General features: G+C 41.1%; 1 protein-coding gene across 2 annotated transcripts in view; it reads left to right on the forward strand.

The window, feature by feature from the left end:
• BMPER (BMP binding endothelial regulator) overlaps positions 1 to 26,397 on the forward strand; it is a 287,717-nt gene that overhangs the window by 190,575 nt on the left and 70,745 nt on the right. For both annotated transcript variants that reach the window (XM_040353187.1, XM_040353185.1), the window contains exons 11-12: positions 6,410 to 6,455; positions 12,883 to 13,212. In XM_040353187.1, the coding sequence (XP_040209121.1) occupies positions 6,410 to 6,455; positions 12,883 to 13,212 (376 nt within the window). The remainder of the gene's footprint in view (positions 1 to 6,409; positions 6,456 to 12,882; positions 13,213 to 26,397) is intronic.

The following is a 26,397-nucleotide window of genomic DNA, read 5'->3' on the forward strand; positions in this document are numbered from 1 at the left end:
AAACGTTTTTAAAAAGGCAGCCAAATTCAAAGCCAGTTTTCATTAATTCAAGCCAGATAAAGGTTGGTAATAAAATGGAGATTACAAAAACAGGATGTGTGCACTCCAAATACCCACATGTGCTGAGAGATAGAAGAATATGCGTACTTCTTATGTGACTCAAAATCCCTATTAAAATCACTAGATTACACGGTTCTTTCCACCTTCTAGTTTGAAGGGGTTGTAAAGGCAGAAGGTTTTTTATCTTTATACATTCTATGCATTACAATTTTTCAATGGGCCCTACACTACTCATATAATGAAAGATCTCACTTATCAACTATGGGATAAATATACTCCTCTTTATGGGAGAACTAAAAGGACTCCTCCTATAACTCAGGTGGACACTGATTAGAAGTACTATTAGTCGATGGTGGGGGGATGATGGGATGCTCCATCCCAAGGTGTTTGGTCAGTACCCATATAACAGACGGCTCCATTGCCCCCATAGGAAGTTGCTGGCTAGGAGTTAGGGGGCCAGGAACAGCAAGACAAACTGCATAGAGGAGGTAACTATAATGGCCCAGATTCACGACGGCGTATCTCCAGATACGCCGTCGTATCTCTGAGTCTGGGCAGTCGTATCTATGCGCCTGATTCTTAGAACCAGTTACGCATAGATTTATATTAGATCCGACCGGCGTAAGTCTCTTACGCCGTCGGATCGTAACTGCATATTTACGCTGGCCGCTAGGGGCGTGTACGCTGATTTACGCCTAGAAATATGTAAATCAGCTAGATACGCGAATTCACAAACGTACGCCCGGCCGACGCAGTACAGATACGCTGTTTACGTTAGGCTTTTCCCGTCGTAAAGTTGCCCCTGCTATATGGTGGCGTACATGTGGCGTACCAATGTTAAGTATAGACATTGTTCCCGCGTCGAATTTTGAATATTTTACGTCGTTTGCCTAAATCGTCCGTGAATGGGGCTGGACGTAATTTACGTTCACGTCAAAACCAATACGTCTTTGCGGCGTATTTGGAGCAATGCACACTGGGATATGTCCACGGACGGCGCATGTGCCATTCGTGAAAAACGTCAATCACATTGGGTCATGGTTATTTTACATAACACACACCCCCCTGTTCCAAATTTGAATTAGGCAGGCTTACGCCGGCCTATTTACGCTACGCCACCGCAACTTACGGAGCAAGTGCTTTGAAAATACAGCACTTGCCCGTCTAAGTTGTGGAGGCGTAACGTAAATCGGATACGACGATCTACGAGAATCTGGCCCATTATGTTTGTTATATTTTTTTATTAGACTTTACAAACACTTTAAGCCTGTTTGGGTCTTAAAGTGGAGTTCCACCTTAAAAAAAATATGCCATTAATGTGCATGAAATAAATGAAAAAAAAAACATTTGGATTTTTTTTTTTTTACTCACATGTAAATGGCTGTTGCTATGCAGTCTCTCGGAATCTGCCTCCTTTATCACCTCGGTTCCTGACGTCACTTCCCTCTGCGCCTCTGATCGCTACTGCTCCTGGGAGATGTGTGTCATCATTTCCCAGGAGTCAGTTGGGCAGCGCCGAGGTCTAGGTTGCCATAACAATGGGACGGGCACTTCCGATGATGCCGCCCATTGTTATGGCAACCTGTATACTTTACAGTGCCGCTACGGCACATTACTGGGGATGCGCGAGAATGGGGGGAGAACGAGCGTTGCATGCTGGTCCAGCAGCAGCACCATGTCCCAGAAACTGGATGCTTGTGGGCTTCACATGCCCACAAGCAAAATGAAAATGACCCAAACACAATCATCAAACTTTTTATAACAGATTAAACTGGACATCGGGGGACAAATTTAACCGTATTTAAATGTAAAACGCTTATGAATGTTAAAAAAAAAAAAATTATTGTGGATTGTACTTGGAACTCCGCTTTAAGAAGATAGGTTCTTGGTGATACAACATCTGAGATACAGCTATAGGCTAAACCCATGCTGCGCAATCTGTGGCCTTTTAGTACGTGTTGTGTAGCCCTTGAACTCCCGCAGTTAGCAATGTTTTTTTCTAAAGCTAATAACCTCTAGCATTCCCAGGTAACATCCCAATGCTCGGACTGGCTCCTGCAACATGTGCCCCGTCTATAATTCTGTAATGCATTCATAATTTATGACCATTTGTTGAATGATGTTCCCAATCTCTAACAGCCTTTTGCATATACCGTATATTGAACTCAAATTCAGAGAAGCTTGATAATTATCCCATGCAGTGGGGCTGCACCCACACTGCAACTGTTTATTGCTCTTTTAGGGTCCATGTGCACTGGGCTTGAAAACACTGCCTGTACAGGAGGTTTGCATTTTTTTTTCTCCTGCCTGTAGAATCAGCTCAATGTTATCATATGTGTTCATGCACATTAGGACGTTTAGCGCATTTAGAGGCAGAAAAAAAAACCTTGTGGATTTTGTTTTTGAGAGGAGCTTTCAGGCAGAAAAAAAAGCTCAATGCTTGTAAACACTACTAAATGCTCCTAAATGCTGAGTTTAGGAACATTTGTGTTTTTAAGTGTACATTGAAAATGAGCAGAGGGAAATGTTTTGGAAAAAAAATTACTTGTAAAAGAAATGCCCCAAATCTCCCCTAAACTCTTGTGTAATATGAGCTACCATTAGCATTTTTTTCTGCCAGAGGTTCTGGCATTTTTTCTGCTGCTAATTTGCATGGATCCTCAGATCTCAAGGATTTGGTTAGAGAACATTTACTTACCTCATCCTCCAATTGTCTGCACTGCTAGACCTGTCCTTGCAGCGTCTTCTCCCCTATGCTCTATTGAGCCAATGTCCTGTATGGGATCAGGTAAGTAAATATGTTTCTCCTCTCCCCTAGACTAAATGAGCAACTAACACTTGTATTTGTGGTCCAGTCCCACTGCAATGAATGATTTTCAAGTTTCCTGGAGTTGGGCTTTAAGTGCAATCTCTTGGTGATGTCAGTAGCCACAGTTGAGGACTCCTATCCATAGTAAGTTGACCACAACTGGCCTAAACACATTCCACTAGAGTAAATACAGGTGATACCTGAAAAAATAGGATATTAGTTATGTTTCCAGAATACATGTTTTCTTACTTTACATCAATCTAGAAAGACAAACTTCATTAAAAGGGAAGTATTGGATTCACTAACCCCCAAAAAATGTATACACACCTAGGTGGATGCAGCATCTGTTCAATGTTGCATCTGTCCCCTCTGCTGCCTCTAAGACCGAGAACTGAGATATCAAACATTGCATAGCTCTTGGTCTTTAGCCTGCAGAGAGTTGGTGACGGTCAGTCACTAGCTCTCTGCTGTGCCCCTCCAGGGCTCACTGGAGTGTCAGGCTGTGGATGGGGAGGTAGCAGCTGGCTCAGCCTCTCAGCAGCTTGCTGAGAGGCTGAGCCAGCCACTGGTCCAGGCATCTGGGTGTATCCCGACCATAAGAACTGGCACCGTGACGTCAGCCGACAGCAGGCCTACTGTCGGCAGAAAACGGGTGCATAAAAAACACTCCTGTGATCCATAGGAGATGTACAGCCAATACAGCTTTGGTTCTACTTTACCATTAAGGTAACGTGTATATAGGAGATATCACACACTTATTTGCTTACTTATGGGTTCCTAATCATGCAGTAAAACTTCAATGTACCTGCATGTACTATTAAGTGCCAGTTCACACAGGGGCAACATGACTTCCAGAGCGACTTTGCGCGATGACTTCAGCGCGACTTGGAGCAACTTACAACGCGGCTTCAAGTTGCCTCCAGGACAGGCGACTTTGCCAGTGGCCAATCAAACAATAATCAGCTCTGTGGGAGGGAGGGGTTTGCCTGAGAAAACTATTTTGAAATCAATGGGTACAAGTTGCCTACAAGTTGCCTACAAATTGCCCTGAAGTAGTATAGGAACCTTTTCTGAAGTCGGAGCGACTTCAGTAGTGTACATTAAGGCAGCCCTCATTCACTTCAATGGAACTTCTCACGTTGCGAGACTTGGGGCGACTTGAGGCGATCCTAAGTCGCTGTAGTGTGAACCGGCACTTAAGGTAGTTACATACAGTATATTTTGTAAACAGCAGCTGCTCTATTACCAAAGGAAATAAATTGCAACATTGAAAAAACAACTTGCACATTTAGCTCTTATTTTTAGTTCAGCAACAGAGCAGCCTATGTGTACTGTATACAGCATACAGAACCATCAAAAAAAGGTGGCTGTGTATATGTGGAGCATTGGCTGCAGATTGCCCTATGTTCAGGTTCCAATGCAGGAGTAAAGGGGCCCCTTTGTGCTCATACAGCAATGCAAACTTTTAATTTAGTATCTTCAGCACAAGAGGATTTTGACTACTTCTCAGTAACACATGTTTCATACTTTGCTAGTTGTAAAGTCGATAATTGCAGCTTTTCAACTTAAAAAAAAAAAATGTCTGTTCTATACTAAGGTCAAAATAATAAAATATAGTAAAAACAGAAAGGTAACTGATTTAACTAGATTCCACTGAGCTCAATGAAGACACACAAAGTATTTTTTTTATTCTGCATATTAATAGCAGATTTCAATGGTTTCTTTTTTTTCCCCAGCCACTTTAGATCTATACTAGAACTCACACTCATAAAAAAGTTGGGCTTATTGGAAACATTCACAGAAAAACATGAAATGCTATCACTTACAGTATTAGTCATCGACTAAAATACATTGTCCTAGATAAAAAAAAGAAAGAAAAAAAATTAAATAAACACAGGGTTTTAACAGCAGGTTCTAAATGACTATTAAGTTGATCCATCAGGTTTTTATAGCTAAGTCCTCAGGATGGCTATGAATGCAGCCAAACCAAAAAGTTGTGATGTAAAATACACATCTGTACATTATTACAAATCAAAAGTTGCCTTTTTAAATTTGGTGCCAAATGAGGCACAAAAAAAAACAACAGCTGTTTCTGTTGCACAACCAAACAAAAGCCTAATTAGTCTTGCCTGAAATATTTTCAGACATAAAACTGAAAGGCTCATAAAACTGAAAAGTCTGAAACTTGGTCTGATTAGAAAGACTCTAAAGACTTTTCTAAGATTTTTTTTTGGATTATATCACTTATTGCGCTCCTTAGGGATTCTTCCCTATTGACTAACATTTGCAACATATTTGATAGAATAATGGCTACCTCCTTCTTTTGATTGATTATATGCTCCTTCCTAAATCTGGCACCAGAAGATACATTGGGTCAACTCACTGGGCAGTCATAATACATAATTAAATGTGAGGGGAGCAATACAATCCTGGTATGGAGGCCACATTCACTGACAATGAAGGTACAACGTAATAGAAAGTTTCTTAGCTGTTGTCACTCCACACAAGCAGGGTGATTGTCTGTATATTGGGACAACATTTTCCACATTCTGTCATGCCCCATACACACGACCGTTTTTTCTGATGGAAAAAGTCAGACAGACTTTTTCCATCGGAAATTCCGACCGTGTGTATGCCCCATCTGAGTAATTCCATCGGAAATTCCGACCGTGTGTATGCCTCATCGGAGTAATTCCATCAGAAATTCCGATGAATTCCATCGGCGTTTACATAGAGAACATGTTCTCTTTTCCTCCGATGGAATTCCGTTGGAATTCCGATGTTAATTTGGTTGGACAATTGCCGATCGTGTGTACAGGGCATTAGACATTTTTGTGTACAATAAATGTACTAACTTTATTGAAAGCCAAAATAGTTTTTTGTTTTGGATAGGGTAGAAAGGTTTTAATACCCATGTTAAATTGTAATTGCTGTCTATGTCCCTGCTAAGGGGTAAAGCCTCTCTGATTCTCCTGGTGCCTACTAAGTGATTGGTAATCTAAAATGATGCCGTTCCCACCGGAGCAGAAATTAAGCGAAAGTCTTCCACTGAGGACAACTTTTCTGGTGGCAATTGTCTAACAGCAGATTTTCTCTCACTCTAATTTCCTGCTGTATTTTTAGAACAGGAAGCTTTAATAAAAGTCAGGGGGACACTCCAAAAAGTATCAAACGCATTTTGGGGTCCAAGAGCACCACTTCATCAGGGCTTGAATGTCAAAAATATGAATAGACTAGAATGTTATTTTTTCAAGATTGCAAGCATAGGTCTTGAAATTAGCTGGTTTTGTATTATAATTTACTTGCTTATTCAATCAATAAAATACTTTGACAAGGAAATCAGCTGGTTTGGCTGCAACACTTGTTTGTTGCTTTATTGTGAGGCTAAACAAATTAACTGTTTGTATTTGTCATTAACACATTAATTATGAAGCAAATACCAATGTTTTTTTTTTTTTTCATGGGGCTTCATCTTTTGAAAAGAATTGCCCTCCAAATAGATTCTTCCTGACTCGTGTGTATTGTTTCTGTGTGTTACAGGGAAAAATGCTAAATAGAAAAGGCTGCTGTCCTATTTGCACTGAAAGTGAGTAAGTTAATTTTTACTTTTTTTATTCATTGTGACTTTTTAGAATTTTACATTGCACCAGTAACTTACATCTTGGGATAGAATTGGTCGATGTAGTTGTTGTTACATATTTGCATGAGGTTGTTGGAGGCAAACACCAAGCCATTCTGTCAGGCAAAGTCACTGTACACCATGTTATCACCAAAGCTTGACTTCCTCTTCCTACTTTCTGTACACTTGTTATTTATTTATTTCAGGTACTTATATAGCGGCGTCAATTTATGCAGCGCTTTACATGTTGTACATTCACATCAGTCCATACCCTCAAGGAGCTTACACACTAAGGTCCCTAACTCACATTCATACATACACATATTAGGGACAATTTAGTCAGGATACAATTAGCCTTCCAGCATGTCTTTGGAGTTATGGCTAGTGAGGTTACCCATTATAGTAATGGTCCAATACTAATGCCTGAAGACACATTTCTGTGGTTAGCTCTGGCACTGTTGGAACTTTGCCTATAACAAAGACCTGGGATTTCCTTTAAGAGGAAGATTTGCAAGGCTGGTGTAAGTTTTATAATGTACCTCTAGGTGTCTGCAATTCATACTTGCAGCAGTTTTTCCCTCTTACCCCAATGAAAAAAAATCGCAATAAGCGTATATCGATTAGTTTGCGCAAAAGTTATTGCGTTTACAAAATAGGGGATACATTTATGGCATTTTTTTATTGTTATTTTTTTTTTTACTAGTAATGGCGGCGATCTGCGATTTTTATCATGACTGCGATATTGCAGCAGACACTTCGGACACTTTTGACACTATGTTTGGACCATTCAAATTTATACAGCGATCACAGCTATAAAAATGCATTGATTACTGTGTAAATGTGACTGTATTTGGAACACACATCGGTCTCCTCTCCTCTGACAGGACGTGGATCTGTGTGTTTACACACACAGATCCACGATCCTGCTGTGTTCACAGGCAATCGCGCATGCCCGGCGGACATCGCGGCCGAGTGATGCGGCGTGCATTCCCTAGAGGCTCAAGAAGAAAAAGACGTTCTATGTAAAGATTTCCTGCCGCCGTCATATCTTGATGCGCGGTAGGGAAGTGGTTAAAGGAGTTGTAAAGGCAGAAGCTTTTTTATCCTAATGAATTCTGTGCATTAAGATAAAAAACCTTCTGTATGTAGCAGCCTCCCCAGCAACCCCCAATTACCTACCTGAGCTCCTTCTCTCTCCAGCGATGTCCAGGATCCCCTCAGCCATCATGTACACTCCTCCTGATAGTCTAAAACAAAGCAGCGGTGCTATTGGCTTCTGCGGCTTTCAATTAAAGTCAGTCAGCCAATCAGGGGATAAAGGGGGTGGGGACAGGTCGGGGCTCCATGTCTGAATGAATACACGGAGCTCTGACTCAGCTTGGGTTACCCCTGTAGCAGGCTGCTGGCTGAGGAGCACTCAAATGAGAGAGGGAATAGAAGCAGCAAAGAGGGAACCAAGAAGAGGAGGATGCAGGCTGCTCTGTGAAAGAAATAAACAACTACACAGAGGAGGTAAGTATAACATGTTTGTTATTTAAAGGAAAAAAAAACTTCAATGCATTCCTTGCATTAAAGTAAAACATGTTTAGGTGTCATCATCGCCCCCCATTACTGACCTCATTTGATCCAGCACCATGCACATCTGTCAATCTTTTCTCCCCTCACTTCCGGGTCTCGCTGGCTTTGTTGGGGCACCGGGAGCCATTGGCTCCCAGTGCTGTCAATCAAAGCCAGTGACGAGGAAGCAGGGGGCGGGGCCGAGTCCTGCTCTCTGTGTCAATGGACACAGCAGAGGGACTCTGGTGCAAGCACGCACAGGAGTGCCCTCGTGGGAAGTGGCTTTCCATTGGGGCACTGGCCTGAGAGGATGGGCCAGGAGCACCAACGGTGGACCCTAAAAGAGGGGGTTCCCGAGTAGGTAAGTATAGACATATTTGTTATTAAAAAAAAAAAAGTTTAATTTTACAACCCCTTTAAGTTAGGTTGAGGGTTAGAGCCATGTTAAGTGCTAAGATTATATTGCCCTTGTGGCCAAAATATGGACAATAATGCGTTTGTGTTTACTTATTCTTAACCATTCTTAACCAGTTTCCGCCCGGAAAATGATGGACAGGCGGGACATTTGTCTTATCGGGTGGAAGTTATATGATAATTAATTGCACACAATGAATGGCTTTGATTCATGCCTTTTATTGTGTAAAATTGTGTTGATATTTGTGATTGGTCACATTGATGACATGGTACAGACAGGGCCAATCACAACCTATTTATAGCATGTGATTAGCTGTGGTTGGATCACAGCTAACCACAATAGTAAACACTGAATGAGTAAAAATGGTTACATATAACAGTGAAATCCGCTGGTATAAGCAATCATAATGGCTAAAAAAAAAAAAAAATCACTTCCAATGAGTAGTACAGTGTTACTATGGTAACACTGTATTGCCCTGGCCGCAGTATGTTAAAAAAAAATTGTAAATAAGAATCTTAAAAAATAAATAAAACACCAGTCAGTTTCCCTGATTGCCGTCACACCATTTATATGATGATGATGTACTGCATGGGTGACAGTATGTGAAAAAAAAAAATGTTTAAAAAACTTGCCATACCTCTTACTAAATACCTTGGACTGTCTACTTACCAAAAATTGGTCATTTGGGTGACATTTTTACTGTCCTGCTATTTTTGGGCCTCAAGAATTGAAATAGGTCATCAGTAAATCAGGAGTGATCAAATTTCAGATATACAGTATCTCATAAAAGTGTGTACACCCCTCACATTTTTGTAAATATGTTATCATATATTTTCATGTGACAACACAGAAGAAATCAAGCTTTGCTACAATGTAAATTAGCGAGTGTACAGCTTGTATAACAGTGTAAATTTGCTGTCCTCTCAAAATAACACACAGCCATTAATGTCTAAACCGCTGGCAACAAAAGTGAAAATTTCCAAATTGGGCCCAAAATGTCAATATTTTGTGTGGCCACCAATATTTTGCAGCACTGCTTTAACCCTCTTGGGCATGGAGTTCACCAGAGCTTTTCAGGTTGCCACTGGAGTCCTCTTCAACTCTTCCATGACGACATCACGCTGGTGGATGACCAGAGACCTTGGGATTCTCCATCTTCCGTTTGAGGATGCCGCACAGATGCTCAATAGGGTTTAGGTCTGAAGACATTATTGGCCAGTCCATCACCTTTACCCTCAGCTTGTTTAGCAAGGCAATGGTCATCTTGGAAGTGTGTTTGGGGTTGTTACTATGTTGGAAAACTGCCCTGTGACCCAGTCTTCAAAGGGAGGGGATCATGCTCTATTTCAGTATGTCACAGTATATGTTGGCATTCATGGTTCCCTCAATGAACTGTAGCTTCCCACTGCCAGAAGTACTCATGCAGCCCCAGACCATGACACTTCCACTACCATGCTTGCCTGTAGGCAAGATACACTTGTCTTTGTACTCCTCATCTGGTTGCCACCACACGTGCTTGACACTATCTGTACCAAATAAGTTTATCTATGTCTCAGCAGACCACAGGACATGGTTCCAGTAATTCATGTCCTTAGTCTGCTTGTCTTCAGCAAACTATTTTCAGGCTTTCATATGCATCATCTACAGAAGAGGCTTCCTTCTGGGACGACAGCCATGAAGGTTTTTCACCTTAATGCATAGAATGCATTAAGGTAAAAAGCCTTAAAGTGTTACTAAACCTAGTCATATAAAAATAGTTCATCTGCCCCTCCACAGTGCCCACAGCTTATAAATCTTCTTTTTAAATCTTCTTCATTAAAATACTGCCACTATATACATTTTTGGCTGATCTGTATACCTTAATCAGTGATAAACTGCACAGTTTCTCCAGTGCTAAGAGATCAGGAAGGTGGAGATGTCCACTGCAGCCTGTATACACGCATACATGTGTGAGGCCAATATCATGTGACCTGGTTAGCTCTGATCAACAAGTAATTATTCTCTCCATCACAACTGAGCATATGCAGGTCGGCTACTCTGCCTTTGTTATCTGGCTTTCCCCAGATAGGCAGTTCAGGAAGGGGAGGATCTGTGCATACAGGTTAAAAACAGTATTTTTACACAATTCAGAGGATTAACCCCTTAAGTTCCACATTGAGTATAACACGCATGCAATCATAGACTTCTATGGAGGCTTGAAGATGCTTTGAAGCACCCCTAAAGTGACATTGGGTATCATTTTTGAAGTGAAGCAAAGCAAACACAAGGTGTAAACAGCACTGTAATCTAACATATTTATTTAGTGACACAGGATTTGACTAGTGTTGAGGGAGCTTTAAAAAAGCGTGTCCGAAGCCATGTTTTGAAGAAAGTGTAAACAAGCCCTCATGCCGCATACACACCATCACTTTATGTGATGAAAGAAAACGACATTTTCTTTGAAGTAAAAAACAACGTTTTTGAAACTTCAATTTTCAAAGACGAAGTTGCATACACACCATCGTTTTTCTCACAATGTTCTAGCAAAGCGAGGTTACGTTCACCACGTTTTTCCATTGAAGCTTGCTTCATAAGTAGCTTCTGGGCATGCGCGGGTGTAAAAACTTTGTTTTAAACAACGTTTTTTGCTACACACGGTCAATTTCTGTGAAGTAAAAAACAACGTTTTGAAAAACAACACATAAAATTGAAACATGCTTCAATTTTTTTTTGTCATTTTTCAGAAGACATAAAACAATGTTTTCACCCACACACGGTCATTTAAAGTGACGTTTTTAAAAACCTCGGTTTTTTTTCACCACATAAAGTGATGGTGTGTATGCGGCATTTGGGTTATGTTGGGTTTCAAATCCTTTATTCCAAGGAGAGATATCTATGTGAACAGAAATAGCTTGTATTTCTCAAATTCATGGCATGATATATACAGAAAAGTATTAAGAACCTTAAAAAATACAGTGCCTATGTCAGCATGAATATGTCTTATGTCTAAATACTAGTGTAACAAACCTCCAGAGTTCACATTCATTTGTTTTTTTAGCTAGATCTGTACTTTTAAGCCCCGTACACACAATCAAAATTTACGATGGAAAAAGTCAGAATTACTTTTTCCTTCGGAAATTCCGACCGTGTACATGCCCCATCAGAGTTTTTCCATTGGATATTCTGAGGAATTCCATCAGAGTTTAGATAGAGAACATGTTCTCTTTTACTCCAAGGGAATTCCGTCGGAATTCCGATGTGAGTTTGGACGGGCAAAAGTCTGATCTTGTGTACAGGGCATAACACTCCTTGTCAATAGAGATGTGTTCCATGGAAAAATATGTTTTGTTCTGTTTTCGGTTTCGTTTGCCAAGTAAATAATTCTGTTTCGTCATAAGCGTTATGTTAGAATGATTCATTTTTGTAACGTTTTCATTATTTTGGGAGAGTATATATTCGCTTTTCCGAAACGATTAGTATTTTCAGAAGTTCTGTTATTCTTTTCTGTTGTTTTGGGAGATTACCTAGACACTCTGAGTCAACTTTGCTAGTCCAACCCACAAATGTTATGATTCAGAGATTCTGATCTATCTACCTCCATCCAACCCAAACACAATAAGTAGGAATCATCTCATTTCACTTTAATACCTTACTGTATTTATTGCAATATGTTTTCATTTCATACGTGTTGCTTTTTTTATAATAATGTCAAAGACTACCACACTGCTTTCAGTCAAATAAAATTAATGAATATGTATGTAATATGTACTCATTCCTTATGTTATAAAGTTGAATAATTTTTCCGATTCCCAACTGACTTTGTTGTGCTACGCACATTAAAATTAAAAGAATGGTCTAATTTTCAACCCCAATACAAAAAGAACCTCATTAGAATATACACGCTATGCTCACCAGAATAAAAAGGAATGGATCCAAATCTATTTGGATTGTTCGTTATGCTATTTTGGTGGAGAACAACAAGTTCAAAAGATGAGGTGGTATGAGGGGGGTAGGTAAAGTGGTATGGGGGCAGGTGAGGTAGGGTAGTATGAGGGGTAGGTGAGGGGTATGGGAGGATAGATGAGTGGATGGGGGGGTAGGTGAGGCGGTATGGGGGAAGTGAGGTGATATGGGGGTAGGTGGGGTGGTATGGTGGGTAGGTGAGGTGGTATTGGTGGGTATTTGAGGCAGTTTGGGGAAAAGGTGAGGTGGTGGTTGTGGTGGGAAGACATTTTTACAGTTACTGCCACCAGCAGGATATTCAGCACACCTAAGTTCCTCAATGCCGCCGATCTGTCTGGATAATACCTGCACTCAGTGTCCCAGTTTCCTGCCTGCAGTGATATCACTTCCAGAAAGATCTTGTCTTTTGAAAATGCTATAATTATATTATGTGATAACAAAACACTATGCACATTAATTATTATTTATTTCTAAATACAGAGCCTGGTGTTTGTACTGTATTTGGAGACCCCCATTACAATACTTTCGACGGACGGACATTCAATTTTCAAGGAACTTGTCAATATATTTTAACCAAAGATTGTTCATCTTCTACCTCGCCTTTTGAAGTTATAGTAAAAAATGATGCTCGCCGCACACACTCTTTTTCATGGACAAAAACCGTGGACCTAGTAATAGAAGGAAGCATTGTTAGTCTTCAACAGCACCTTACAGTTAAATGGAATGGAACAAGAATATCATTGCCCTATGAAACACCTCAATTTCATATAGACTTAGATGGTTACCTTCTAAAAGTCACCACAAAAGCAGGTAAGACTTATATATTATCTGTAACTTTTGTATGCTCTTACTAAAGAAGTTGAGATCTGTCACTGAAAAAATTGAGTGTTCACTTCAGTTATCCAATTATGTGCAAATCATCTGCACATGATTAAATATTCAAAGCAAACAATAATTCGTTTTTTCCCATGATTGGATAATTGAGGTGAATATTCACACAATGTTTGCCAGTTATAAAAAAAAAAAAAAAAAATCGTTCTTTTTTACAGAATTAATCTGAGAAATGAGTAACCATGAAATCTAATATTTTTTTCTTGCTAAGACAGATTTTTTTTTTTTTTTTTAAGAGTGACAATGCTAAAGAATGATTCACTGATTCTTTTCAGTCTTTTTTTAACAAAATGTCATTCAATATAATTTTTGCCTTATTGTTTTCTTGACTGTCTAAAACGTTAATTAGAAGGGGATAACTTTACAATCCAACAAGACCTCAAATTTATTTAATTACACACATAGGAGGTAATTAAGTAAATGTTCTATCATATTTCCACTTCAAATAGCTAATTCTTTTGAGCAGACAAAAGAAGTTTTACCATGATTCAACTTGCAGTTTAAAGCTCATACTCTAATATGAGAAAATCAGTCAGTGTTGATGGGAGCCATTAAAAGTGCAGTTTTAAGTACTTATAGAATTATAAGTATATTTTTGGGGGGTTTTGACTGCATTATTTTGTTGCATTTATCCTATTTGATGGAACAGCCTTAAGACGTTTGAAGTTGTTCCACTGAATTGTAAAGAAAAACAAAAACTTTACTCAGCACAGTGGCAAAGTGGTTGGCACTTCTGCCTAGCAGCACTAGGGTCATCAGTATGAATCCCAACCAGGACGCTACCTGCATGGAATTTTTATGTTCTCCCAGTGCCTGCGTGGGTTTCATCCCACACTCCAAAGGCATGCTGGAAGGTTAATTAGCTCCTATCTAAGAGCATGGCTACTTTTTTGAGATTTCTGGTGTCATCTGTTTTCCAGGGTTGTAGGGGTCAAGGGCTCATCTGTGTGTAGTGAGGGGGGGGGGGGGGAGCTCGTCCAGGGTTGAGGACAGGGATTTATAAGCCGCTGTGATCAGCTGTGATTGGTCACAGCTGATCACATGCTTGAAGCGGGAGTTCACCCGGAAATCAATTTTTAACATTAGATTGAGGCTAATTTTGTGAAGGGGAATCGGGTGTTTTTTTTTTTAAATCGAAGCAGTACTTACCGTTTTAGAGATAGATCTTCTCCGCCGCTTCCGGGTATGGTCTTCGGGACTGGGCGTTCCTATTTGATTGACAGGCTTCCGACAGGTCTCCGACGGTCACATACATCGCGTCACGAGTAGCCGAAAGAAGCCGAACGTCGGTGCGGCTCTATACGGCGTCTGCGCACCGACGTTCAGCTACTTTCGGAAAATCGTGACACGCTGTATGCGACCGCCGGAAGCCTGTCAATCCCGCAGCCCATACCCGGAAGCGGTGGAGAAGATCTATCTCTAAAACGGTAAGTACTGCTTTGATTTTTAAAAAAATACCCGATTCCCCTTCACAAAATGAGCCTCAATCTAAAAATTTAGTTTTCTGGTGAACCTCCACTTTAAGGGGCTCTTTACCACGATCAGAGATGCGGTGTGTCGGAGTGACACACAGTACCACCAATCACCATGATGCATGCCCCCTGGAGTGCGCATGAGCAGCTTATCCTGCTGGACATCCTATGATGCCCAGTCAGGATAAAGGAGCCACCTTATGGACGTCAATCAATTATAGGCCGGTAGGAAAATGGTTAAGATGATATACAAAATGTCTAGCCAGGATGAGAATATCACTTTATCTTTTTTGTTTAATATTGAAAGTAAGAGTGGTGCATGGTACCTCAGGGCCAGATTCACAGAAGAGATACAACGGTGTTTCTCTGAAACGCCGTCGTATCTCTCAGAGTATCTATGCGACTGATTCATAGAATCAGTTACGCATAGATAGCCCTTAGATCCGACAGGTGTAATTGACTTACACCGTCGGATCTTAGGATGCAGTACCTCGGCCGCCGCTGGGTGGAGTTCGCGTCGTATTCCAGCGTCGGGTATGCAAATTAGCAGTTACGGCGATCCACAAAGGTTTTTTCCGTCGTTACGTCGGCGCAAGTCTTAGTTTCCCGTCGCAAAATTAGGGGTACTTTAACACGGTGTACAATTACTCCACCATGTTAAAGTATGCCCGTCGTTCCCGCGTCGCTTTTGAATATTTTGTTTTTCCCGGCGTAAGTACGTTACGCACGTCCCGATTCATAAACACGTCGCGCCGCCGTAATTTCGTGCAAAGCACGTCGGGAAAATTGCGAACGGAGCATGCGCAGTACGTCTGGCGCGGGAGCGCGCCTAATTTAAATGGTACCCGCCCCATTTGAATTGGGCGGGCTTGCGCCGGACGTGTTTACGATACACCGCCACAAGTTTACAGGTAAGTGCTTTGTGGATCGGGCACTAACACTGTAAACGGGTTACGTTAGACGGCCGCAATTCTATGTGAATCTGGCCCATTATGTATAAAATGTCCATACCTGAAATTAATCTTTAAGGACCCACGGCAGAAGAATCAAATCAGGAGAGTCTTTATTAACAACACTAGTGGTTAGTTTCTGTGCACATATATATCAAGGGCCAGATTCTCAAAAGAATTACGCCGGTGTAGCTACAGATACACCGGCGTAATTCAAAAATCCTGCCGGCGTATCATTGTTTTGTATTCTCAAAACAAGATACGCCAGAATTAGGCTAGGATCCGACTGGTGTAAGTCACTTACTCCGTCGGATCCTAAATGCAATACTACGCTGGCCGCTAGGTGGCTTTTACGTCGATTTCAGCGTTGCATATGCAAATGAGCCGAATACACCGATTCCCAAACGTTTTTGCGCCGCTTCGCCGTAGTTTACGTTGTTTCCGTAAGCGTAAGGTTACCCATGCTATATGAGGGGTAACCTTACGTCGGTCCGCCGTATGCCATGTTAAGTATGGCCGTCGGGACAGCGTTGGTTTTTTCCGTCGTTTACGTAACTCGTCGTGAATAGGGCTGTGCGTTAATTACGTTCACGTTGCAACCAATGTATTTGCGGCGTACTACGGAGCATGCGCAGTGGCCTATGTTTAAGGCCGGCGCATGCGCAGTTCGTTCGGCACGGGGCGCGCTTAATTTAAATACAAGCCGCCCCCTTTGATTTACGCGGGGATACGCCGGGCCATTTAGACTACGGCGCCGCAAATTACGGAGCAAGTGCATGGAGAATACGGCACTTGCTCCAGTAAGTTGTGGCGGCGTAGTGTTAATGGCATACGCTACGCCCCGCTCGTAGATACGCTGATCTACGAGAATCTGGCCCTATGTCACTAGACAGAATCCTCTAGGCATGGTGTCCTAAGTTCATGATACTGAGAGGAGTTCATGGACTGGATCTATGGGAATCAGGTATTTGTAAACTTCTCTTCTGTGTTTGGAGGGAGACTGTCTGTTCTTGCAGTTGCCTATTGTCTTGTACCCTCCTAAGCAATACAAATGTAGAAGTAGAGGTGACCTCAGTGCAGTATTTGAAAGAAGTGTGAAATTATTTGGTCGTCTTTCAACGTTTTAAATATATCAATTATTTTTATATTATAATACAATTTCCAGATTTTCAGGAAGAAGAGCCTGAACTAAAAAGAGTTTTGATGCATAGCTGAAAAGTTGGCATTTTAATGAAGTAAATGGGGTAGTTCCTATGAATGGTTGGAGCAGACAAGTTTTTGTTGGAGAGTTTGTTGGATATGGGAACAAGTAACGCTAAGAACATCTGGTAAATTTCCTGGACAGGCCTAATACTGAACAGACATGCAGGTCCACAGAATCCTAGAAGATGTGTTAAGAGCTTAAATTTGTTTTGACAAAACTGATTTGGGACTGTAATATCCTGGTTGTAGATAAACACCAGGTGAATACTGAGAAACTTCTTATTAACATGTGTCAGATACATAGTGAGGATTCCTCTGAGATTTGGTCTGCACAGTGCATTACTGTTCCAGACAAATATTATTTACTGTTAAATGAATTAAACAGCAAGTAAAATTAATGAGCCAATTTTTTCATGTAATGTGATCATTTTTAAGTCACATGGAACAATTATATAGTATTATGGTTCTATAGCAAATATTGAATTTCATAAAGGATACTGTTCCTGTTTCTGCTCCCTTGGATACCACAGTAATTCCACAACCTCCTAAGTCAAATGAAGATCATACCCTGTGACCTGGGTTTGTGGTATATTTATATAAGACTGGAAATATGTTATTCTCTTGTTCAAGATCCTAAATCAGTTTCTGACATGGTGATTGGGTGATCAAACACAAATTCATCAACAATCACTTTATAAAATGTGCACGGAATTTCAGAATACAGCTCTAAAATTGTTATTATAAACTGAATTCCTTTAAGTAAGAGTAGCAAAAACACACATTGGTTTACAACATACTGTATACAGTTCCCTTTTAAAATTCTTCGCATACACTTGTAGAATGTTTAGTGAACAAAACATAAAACTTTCTGCATTTTCAATGCATGAAATTATGAAATTATCAGGAGTGTAAATGTCAGGAAGGAAGCTAATATTTGTCAGTGATATTTATGTGGTGGATAATGGCTGATTATTCCCACAGAAAATGCTTGTGCATGTTATGGCTTGACCATTGACCTGGTCCCTTGAGACCTTCTACGTTTTAGTTAGGTATGAGACTTTCATTGTCCATTTTATTTAAAGGCACAGTAAAAATAATGAAAATAGTGATGCGAACACTAAGTTTAGACTACGAGTTCTATGGAAAATCACAGCTTTATATCCATGCTAGTCCTCTTAAAGATGTGACTTCATTATACATTTAATTAGAGAAATCTCTCCCCAAAAAATGACCAAAAAAGCAACAGGTTTGGACAGGACGATGTGATTAACTGTGAATTTACATTGTAAGGCATTTTTTTAAAGGACTTTATTTTGTTCTTTTTTTGTGAATGCGTAAGGCCTTGTACACACAGTCGGACCAAACCGATGAGACTGGTCCGTCGGTTCGTTTTCAGCGGTTCACCTCTGAAGTGGCCTGACGGCCTGATATGTGTACACACCATCAGTCCAAAATCAGAGCGGGTCAGAACGTGGTGACGTAAAACACACGACGTGCTGAATAAAACGAAGTTCAATGCTTCCAAGCATGCGTCGACTTGATTCTGAGCATGCGCGGGTTTTGAACCAGTGCTTTTCTGTACTAACCATCGGTTTGGTCCGATCGCCCAGCGGTCCGTCGGTTCGGTTTTGAAGCATGTTTAGAAATTTTGGACAGAAGGAAACCAGACCGCTAGCCTATACACACGGTCGGTTTGGTCCGATGAAAATGAACTTCAGTTCATTCTCAGCGGACCAAACTGACCGTGTGTAAGAGGCCTAAGAGTACTATATACTGTATGTACCCCTAATTTATGTGGGGGGCGGTGTCTGGAGGTCTCCTTATCATATTCTGATAAGACCCCTGTCCGCAGACTCCCACAACCACTGGGCCAGGGTTCCTCATCAACATGAGGACAAGTGTTCTCATGTTTAGGGCATGTGGATTTTCATGGTTCAGGAAAGGGGCACATGCTGATCCACCCCTTTCTTGGCCATCCAGGCTGCATGCTCAAATCCCTGGCTGACAGCTAAGTGCACAGGGTGGGGATGAGTAGCAGTTTTTTAGGGTGCCGACTCCCTAATAACCTGGAAGAAATTGACACATTTAGCAGTGGTAATAATACTACTGCTAAATGTCACACTTTACACTGCAGCTGAGGTTTGCTTGGCCAAACACCCACCCATGCGACTGTTTGCACAGGATTCTCAATAGACTGTACACTATGCTCAGGTCTCCCTCATATTATTTTTCCTGCTGGCTGAATATTCTAAGCCAGGGGTGCCCAACCTTTTGAAGAGCGAGGGCCACTTAAGCGACTTGGTAACCGTTCGTGGGCCACAATAAACGGAACGGACGGATGGCAAGTTCATGTCTGCTTTGCATGCAGAGCGGACATGGACACAGCCCTCTATACTCTTTTTTTAGCGGACCAGATTGGAGGTAAGACACAAGTCGGTTTACATCTGCCACTCCTTAGAGGTGAATGGAAGGTCCAATTGGATCAGACTGACCAAATGAATGGGGCCCAAGGCTGCTTTCACAATGATGCGCTGTGATTTACCAACGCAGTGTATATTTGGCTTTCCTGCACTTTGCAATAGACTTCTATTATATTCTGCATGTTTGGTGCATTTTTCAGAATGTGTATGGCTCAGTGGAGGTAACCCGCAGGTGCACTGCTTTGCATCTTCGGGTCAGTTTGAAAGCAGCCCAGTAACCACTGCAGAACAGATATGCCCATATATACACTGTGATTTTAGTAATAAACTGACCTTTAATAACAGTATTCTATTCCATCCCAGAGCAGGAGGTCGCGGGCCACATTAGAGGGCTCCGCGGGCCACTGGTTGGGCACCCCTGTTCTAAGCCTTATCTTTTCTTCTACTCTTAATAGATTTGTTTAAAATCCATATGTTACAGGTGGTCTTACTATAGTGTTATAAAGTTTCAAATTGTAATGCTTTTGACACAGTGGGATTGGTTTACATAAGTATTTGAGGCTGTTCACCTACCAAAGCTAAATTTATTTCTATTTTGATCAGTGTAGGTTTAAAAAAAAATAGTGTAACTGTAGATTAAAAGATAGAGACAAACATTTTATTCGATCATTTGTTGATTCTGATGAAAAGTATTGCAAACTTATTTGCAAAATGAAATAAAGGCTTTTTTTTTTTGTTTGGTACCGATAATTTGTTCATGCAAAACTGAAACAATTAAAGAACAAAATTAAAGAGGAAAAAAAAATATATATTTTTTTTAATTTGTCAGATGGCTTAACTGATAGCACATGTAGATTAAAACTAATTGGATTGATCTGCAGATGAATGAAACAGATAAGAAGTAACAATGTTACTCTATCTCTAATCTAAATGGCGTTTATAAACACTTTGTCAAACAGCCTTTTTTTCTTACACAGCAACCCCCCGACTGACAATAGGCAATTGCTGGCAAGTGTGACAGGTTGGCAGGATACTGACAGGTTTCAGTGAAGTTTTGTGCAGGAGGAGAATAGTCCTGGGAGTAACAGACTGCATGAGTTGGTGCTGAGGAGGAGTAACAGTCTGCAGGAGCTGGTGCAGAGGAGAGACAGCAAATATTAGCGTCCATAATTTGCTCACAGTACTATTGATTCAACAATTTTTTAACAATGATGGCAAAGTGATCTGTTCTATGGGCATCTCATACCCCCTTTCACCAACCAAGTTATATCCCCCCAAATATACAAAAACAAAACAAAGCAAGTGACATTTCTTTGGGAAGATAAAAGTCCAGTAATTAAAGGGGTTGTAAAGACAAAAATATTTTCCTCTTAAATTAAAGTCTGACAGTAGCTGATAAAGTAAAAAGTAATGTTTTGCATTATAACTAGTTTGATACCTGTTGAAATCGAGCTGTTTTATCCACCTCCGTCACTCCTGAATCATTATTCTCACTGACTTCCTGGTTTGCGGTGCGCATTCATTCTTGCTACATCACAGCCTAATGGGAACTACAGTTCCCATTAGGCTTAGCCTCCATGCCTGTGAGGAATAAGAGAGCATCTTCACGCAGGGCTGTAGTCATAGGGAGGGGGTGAGCACATTCTGCTTTCCACCATGCAAAACGGCTCAGATGCTGGTGGAAAGCAAGAAGAGGAGTGACAGGAAATGCCATTTTCAAACCTGGATTACTGTATTTTGGAGGTCAAAAGGAAAAACGAGGTAAGTGATATTTAAATGCTCTAGCTTACAGCAATCAATTGATCTAATAAAAAACGAACCTTTAGTGTTCCTTTACTAAATTTTTCAACTATATGTGTTCACTAAGTGTTAACACATTTTTGCAAAAAGCTCTGAAAAAAAGCAATGTTTTTAAGATTTTGTGTTGGGCAGCATTTATAGCCGCCTTTGGCAATATGCGGCCTCCATGAAGACTTGAGACTGCTGCTGTGTGTCGGGATGTGTTGTCAAAACCTCCAATAGACTCAGAACTGTCACTTAAGTGATACGCTATGTATAGTATTCCCTTTTACTTCACCTCAGACTTCTACATAGGAGATTATATAGGGAGATGTATTTGACCAATATCATACCTCCCAACTGTCCCTGATTTCGAGGGACTGTCCCTGATTTGGAGCAATGTCCCTCTGTCCCTCATTCTCCTCATTTGTCCCTCATTTTGGTCTGATCTATATAGATAAAATGCACTTTTTATCTATCAAAAAGAGTTTCCCAGCACTAAACTTTCATCTGATTTCTAAAATTCTAAAATTCTGCATTTGTAAATTCCAAAAGCCAAAATAAAGAAATAGAAGTGGTAAAAAAAGCACTTGTGGGTTTAACTAATCTTATTTTTTTGTACAATTCTCCTTTAAGGGGGCGTGGCAAGGGGTGTGTACTATGCCTGTATACTTTTGCTGATAGGTGTCCCTCATTCCCATCTCAGAAAGTATGCAATATGTGTGTACTGTGGCTTTAAATTATTATTTTGCCTTTTTTTCACTGTCTGTTTTGTTATTTCTGTTAAAAAAAAATTATAATAAGGCTGTTTTTTGACACAAGAATGGATTTAGGATAGTAGAAAGGACCTTCTGTAACCCGCAGGGGCCACTTAAAATTAAATGGACCCTTTAAAAAACACTTATTTCACTTTCATTCCACTATCCTTATTGATTCAATTGTATGTTCCCAAACTAGTTGCTATATTATTATACTGCCCGAGCCAGAAGTAAAACTATCAAATACTACATTTTATTTAGATACAATGTGAAAATGTACAGCCTTTAGCCATCATTATTATCCTTCAGTTCTTAATTTTTTTCGCAAAGTGGGGTAAAGACATAAATTAATGGGCAGCGCTGCCGAACCCTCAAGCAAAACACAGCTGCAGTGGTGTTTTTCCGGTGGTCTTAACCCTTTTTTGGCCGCTAGCGGGGGTTAAAAGTGCCCCACTAGTGGCCGAATAGCACTGCAAAAACGAGGGTAAAGCACCCAGTGTGAAAGTAGCCTTACATATGAACATAGAGATTTAGCCCCAGTTGCGCATAAGATATGGGCCTGTTGGTTCCCCTTTACTTTCTCCTCTAAGTAAGCTGAACTCACTTCTCAACTCACCTGACCATGGCCACCCCACATAAAAGGTTTTCTTATTGTCGCTTCTGACTACTGCAGGAGCCTTTCCGCTTCCACCCCATACCCCCATTCCCTGCCTTTACGGACCTTTTCTTGCTTCTTTCTCTTTTTTCTCTTTCGTCTATCTCTTACTTCTCCCATACGGAGACATGTTCTTATATACCTGTAATTATTGATGCCTTTAACACCTACTGACAGGTCAATAACTTACAGAATTGTCAAGAATTGTTTTGACATCTGTAACTTCTGCCTGTGTTACTCTAAGGCCCTGTACACACGACCGAACATGTCTGCTGAAACTGGTCCGCGGACCAGTTTCAGCAGACATGTTCGGTCGTGTGTAGGCCCGAGCGGACAGGATTCCAGCATACATTTGCCCGCCGGGCCTTTTTCCAGCGGGCAAATATTTCTGGACTTGTTTTAAAACAGCCCGCTGGAATCCTGTCCGCTCGGACATGTTCGGTCGTCTGTACAGACCTACCGTACATGTCCGAGCGCCCGCCATCCCTCTCATGCGTCGAATGACTTTGACGCATGCGTGGAAGCATTGAACTGGCAGGGCTGCCCACGTCGCCGCGTCGACGGCGCGGCCACGCCCCGCATATTGTTTACGCACGGATTTCTGTATGATGGTGAGTACAGCCACCATACAGAAATCCCCGGGCAGACATGTACGGTGAAAACGGTCCGGCGGACCGCTTTCATCGTACATGTTTGGTCGTCTGTACAAGGCCTAAACGGTTGTATGTATAACATTTTATGTTGTCTCATACTTTTTTAATATTCTTATTTCAATAAAAACATATTGAATACATAAGAGGGTTGAGGTGGCAATACAGGTACTGGATTTTTTTTTTTTTTACCTTAATACAGGGAATGCATTAGGTAAAAAATGTTTAGGCTTTGGAACCAATTAAAAGAGCAGCAAAAACTGATAAGGCCATCCATTACCACTCATAAGTGCTGTTGTATAGGGGATTGCAAAAGACTGACACCAAATCATATTCAGGTACTTACACTAAATGTATTAGAAAAGTACATTTTATGATTTATTAATGAACACAGAGCTGTTGTAATGTTTGTCTGTTATATCTGTCTGGAGATTAGCTTTAAGTTTAGTACAAGCTAGTTTGAGGTATTCTGCCTGAAAAAATGCACTATCCACATATGGCATTTGAATAACTATGTGAAACATTTCTGCATGCTCAAGAAAAGCTTGTTACCGTTATCATATCTGCTCAAGCCTTGCGGGTCGCCCCCAGTCTGTTTTATGGCCTGACCTGTACTGTGGACACAAACTGTTAAAGACAGCGTTAAAACACTATAGCAGATGTCAGTGAAATGGTCCCTGTAAACACAAAGGAACCTTTGAGCTCTTGTAATAAAAGATGTGGAATCCCTTGCACTTTTGGCAAGATATCATGACCAAGTCTGGGTCAGACCTATAGACAGTTTTATACAGAGTTGTACCTGTTTTATTTTGGAAAAGTGATAGTAATAAGCACTTATGTTGGCATTTTGATTTACAGCATGTAGAATGCAAACAGTACTGTATATGTATTTTTGGCTGAATTCTGACCTGAAACGGACCAAAACATTTACAGAGCTCCTGTGCAAGTTCGCACCAGAGCAGCAGCAGAGATATGTGAACTGGCTCCATAGAGAGCTAGTCAAAATGTCCTGCTATTGCAAATTGGATGCGGTGAACTCGACCTTGGTGTTTTATTTGTTTAGTTTTATCAAAGTATTTAACATTTTTAGAATCATAACATAGCACACTGTGAAAGGTTTGCTCCCTTTACACTTTAGGTTATGTTCCTTAACCACTTAAGGACCCCTTCACGCCGATATACGTCGGCAGAATTGCACGGCTGGACACAAGCACGTACCTGTACATGTCTCTTTAAGGCCCAGCTGTGGGGTTGGAAGCTTCGTGACCGCGCCCGCGGGACCCACGGACTCGATCGCCGCCGGTGTCCCACAATTGGTCACTGGAGCTGAAGAACGGGAAGAGGTGTGTGTAAACACACCTTCCCAGTTCTCCATTGTGGCAATGTCAGTGATAGTCTGTTCCATGATATAGGGAAAGACGATCACTGATGTCACACATCCAGCCCCACCCCCCTACAGTTAGAAACACATATGAGGTCACACTTAACCCCTTCAGCGCCCCCTAGTGGTTAACTCCTAAACTGCAATTGTCATTTTCACAGTAATCAGTGCATTTTTATAGCACTTTTCGCTGTGAAAATGACAATGGTCCCAAAAATGTGTCAAAATTGTCCGATGTGTCCGCCATAAGTCCCCCATAATGTCGCAGTCACAAAAAAAATCACTGATCGCCGCCTTTCGTAGTAAAAAAAAAAAAAATATTAATTAAAATGACATAAAACTATCCCCTATTTTGTAAACTGTATAAATGTTGCACAAACCAATGGATAAACGCTTATTGTGATTATTATTTTTAGCAAAAATAGGTAGAAGAATACGTATAAACTGAGGAAAAACATTTTTTTTCATCTTTTTGGGGAATATTTATTATAGCAAAAAGTAAAAAAATATAGCATTTTTTTTTCAAAATTGACGCTCTATTTATGTTTATAGCACAAAAAATAAAAACCGCATAGGCGATCAAATACCTCCAAAAGAAAGCTCTATTTGTGGGAAAAAAAGGACGCCAATTTTGTTTGGGAGCCACGTCGCACGACCGCGCAATTGTCAGTTAAAGCGATGCAGTGCCGAATCGCAAAAAGGGGCAAGGTCCTTAACCTGCATAATGGTCCGGGTCTTAAGTGGTTAATGCCTAATTGCAGCCAAAAAAAAAAAAAATATGAAAAATCAGCACAAGTCTGTGTGAAATCCTGAAGAGTGTAGAGTACGCCTCACTGGTATCTGGATGGTGTCAACCAAGGGGGAAAAAAAACAATGTCCCGGATTCAGAAAGAGATACAACGGCGTATCTCCTGATACGCCGTCGTATCTCTGAGTTCCGCTGGTCGTATCTATGCGACTGATTCAGAGAATCAGTTACGCATAGATATCTCTAAGATCCGCCAGGTGTAAGTGTCTTACACCGTCGGATCTTAGGCTGCAATTCCCGGCTGGCTGCTAGGTGGCGATTCCGTATTTTTACGCGAGGAATATGCAAATGAGGATTTACGCCGTTTCAGAAACGAACGCCCGCCCGGCGCTTTTTTTTTTACGTTGTTTGCGTTCGGATTTTTCCGGTGTATAGTAACCCCTGCTATATGAGGGGTAGCTAATGTTAAGTATGTCCGTCGTTCCCACACCGAGTTTTGAAATTTTACGTCGTTTGCGTAAGTCGTTCGGGAATACGGCTGGATGTAATTTACGTTCACGTCGAAAGCAATGACGTCTTTGCGACGTCATTTAGAGCAATGCACACTGGATATTTTACGGACGGCGCATGCGCCGTTCAAACAAAACGTAAAAAAACGCGGGGGTCAAGACACATTTAAATAAAACATGCCCCCTACATCCCCATTTGAATTACGCGGCCTTACGCCGCAACACATACGTTACGCCGCCGTAACTAAGGGCACAAGTTCTTTCTGAATAAAGAACTTGCGCCTAAAGTTAGAGCGGCGTAACGTTTCGGAGATACGTTACGCGGGCCGGACAGATACGCCATTGTATCTGAATCCGGCCCAATGGGCCCAATATTCCTCAGCTGAAGGTTGATCCAGTGCTAATATCCCAACCATATGAGTGGCTAGGACATCGATAGGAATCCACAAGACATCTCGGTTCTGGTAAGTAAAGATCCCTTTCAAGGGTGATAGGGACCAACTGGAGAGACTGAAAAAGCTTTCATCCACAAAACATGAAAAGAAAGGGACTCCGATGGTGCAGGTCAATAAAAAAGGG

Source organism: Rana temporaria, chromosome 5 (assembly GCF_905171775.1).
Source record: "Rana temporaria chromosome 5, aRanTem1.1, whole genome shotgun sequence".
Classification (NCBI taxonomy): domain Eukaryota; kingdom Metazoa; phylum Chordata; class Amphibia; order Anura; family Ranidae; genus Rana; species Rana temporaria.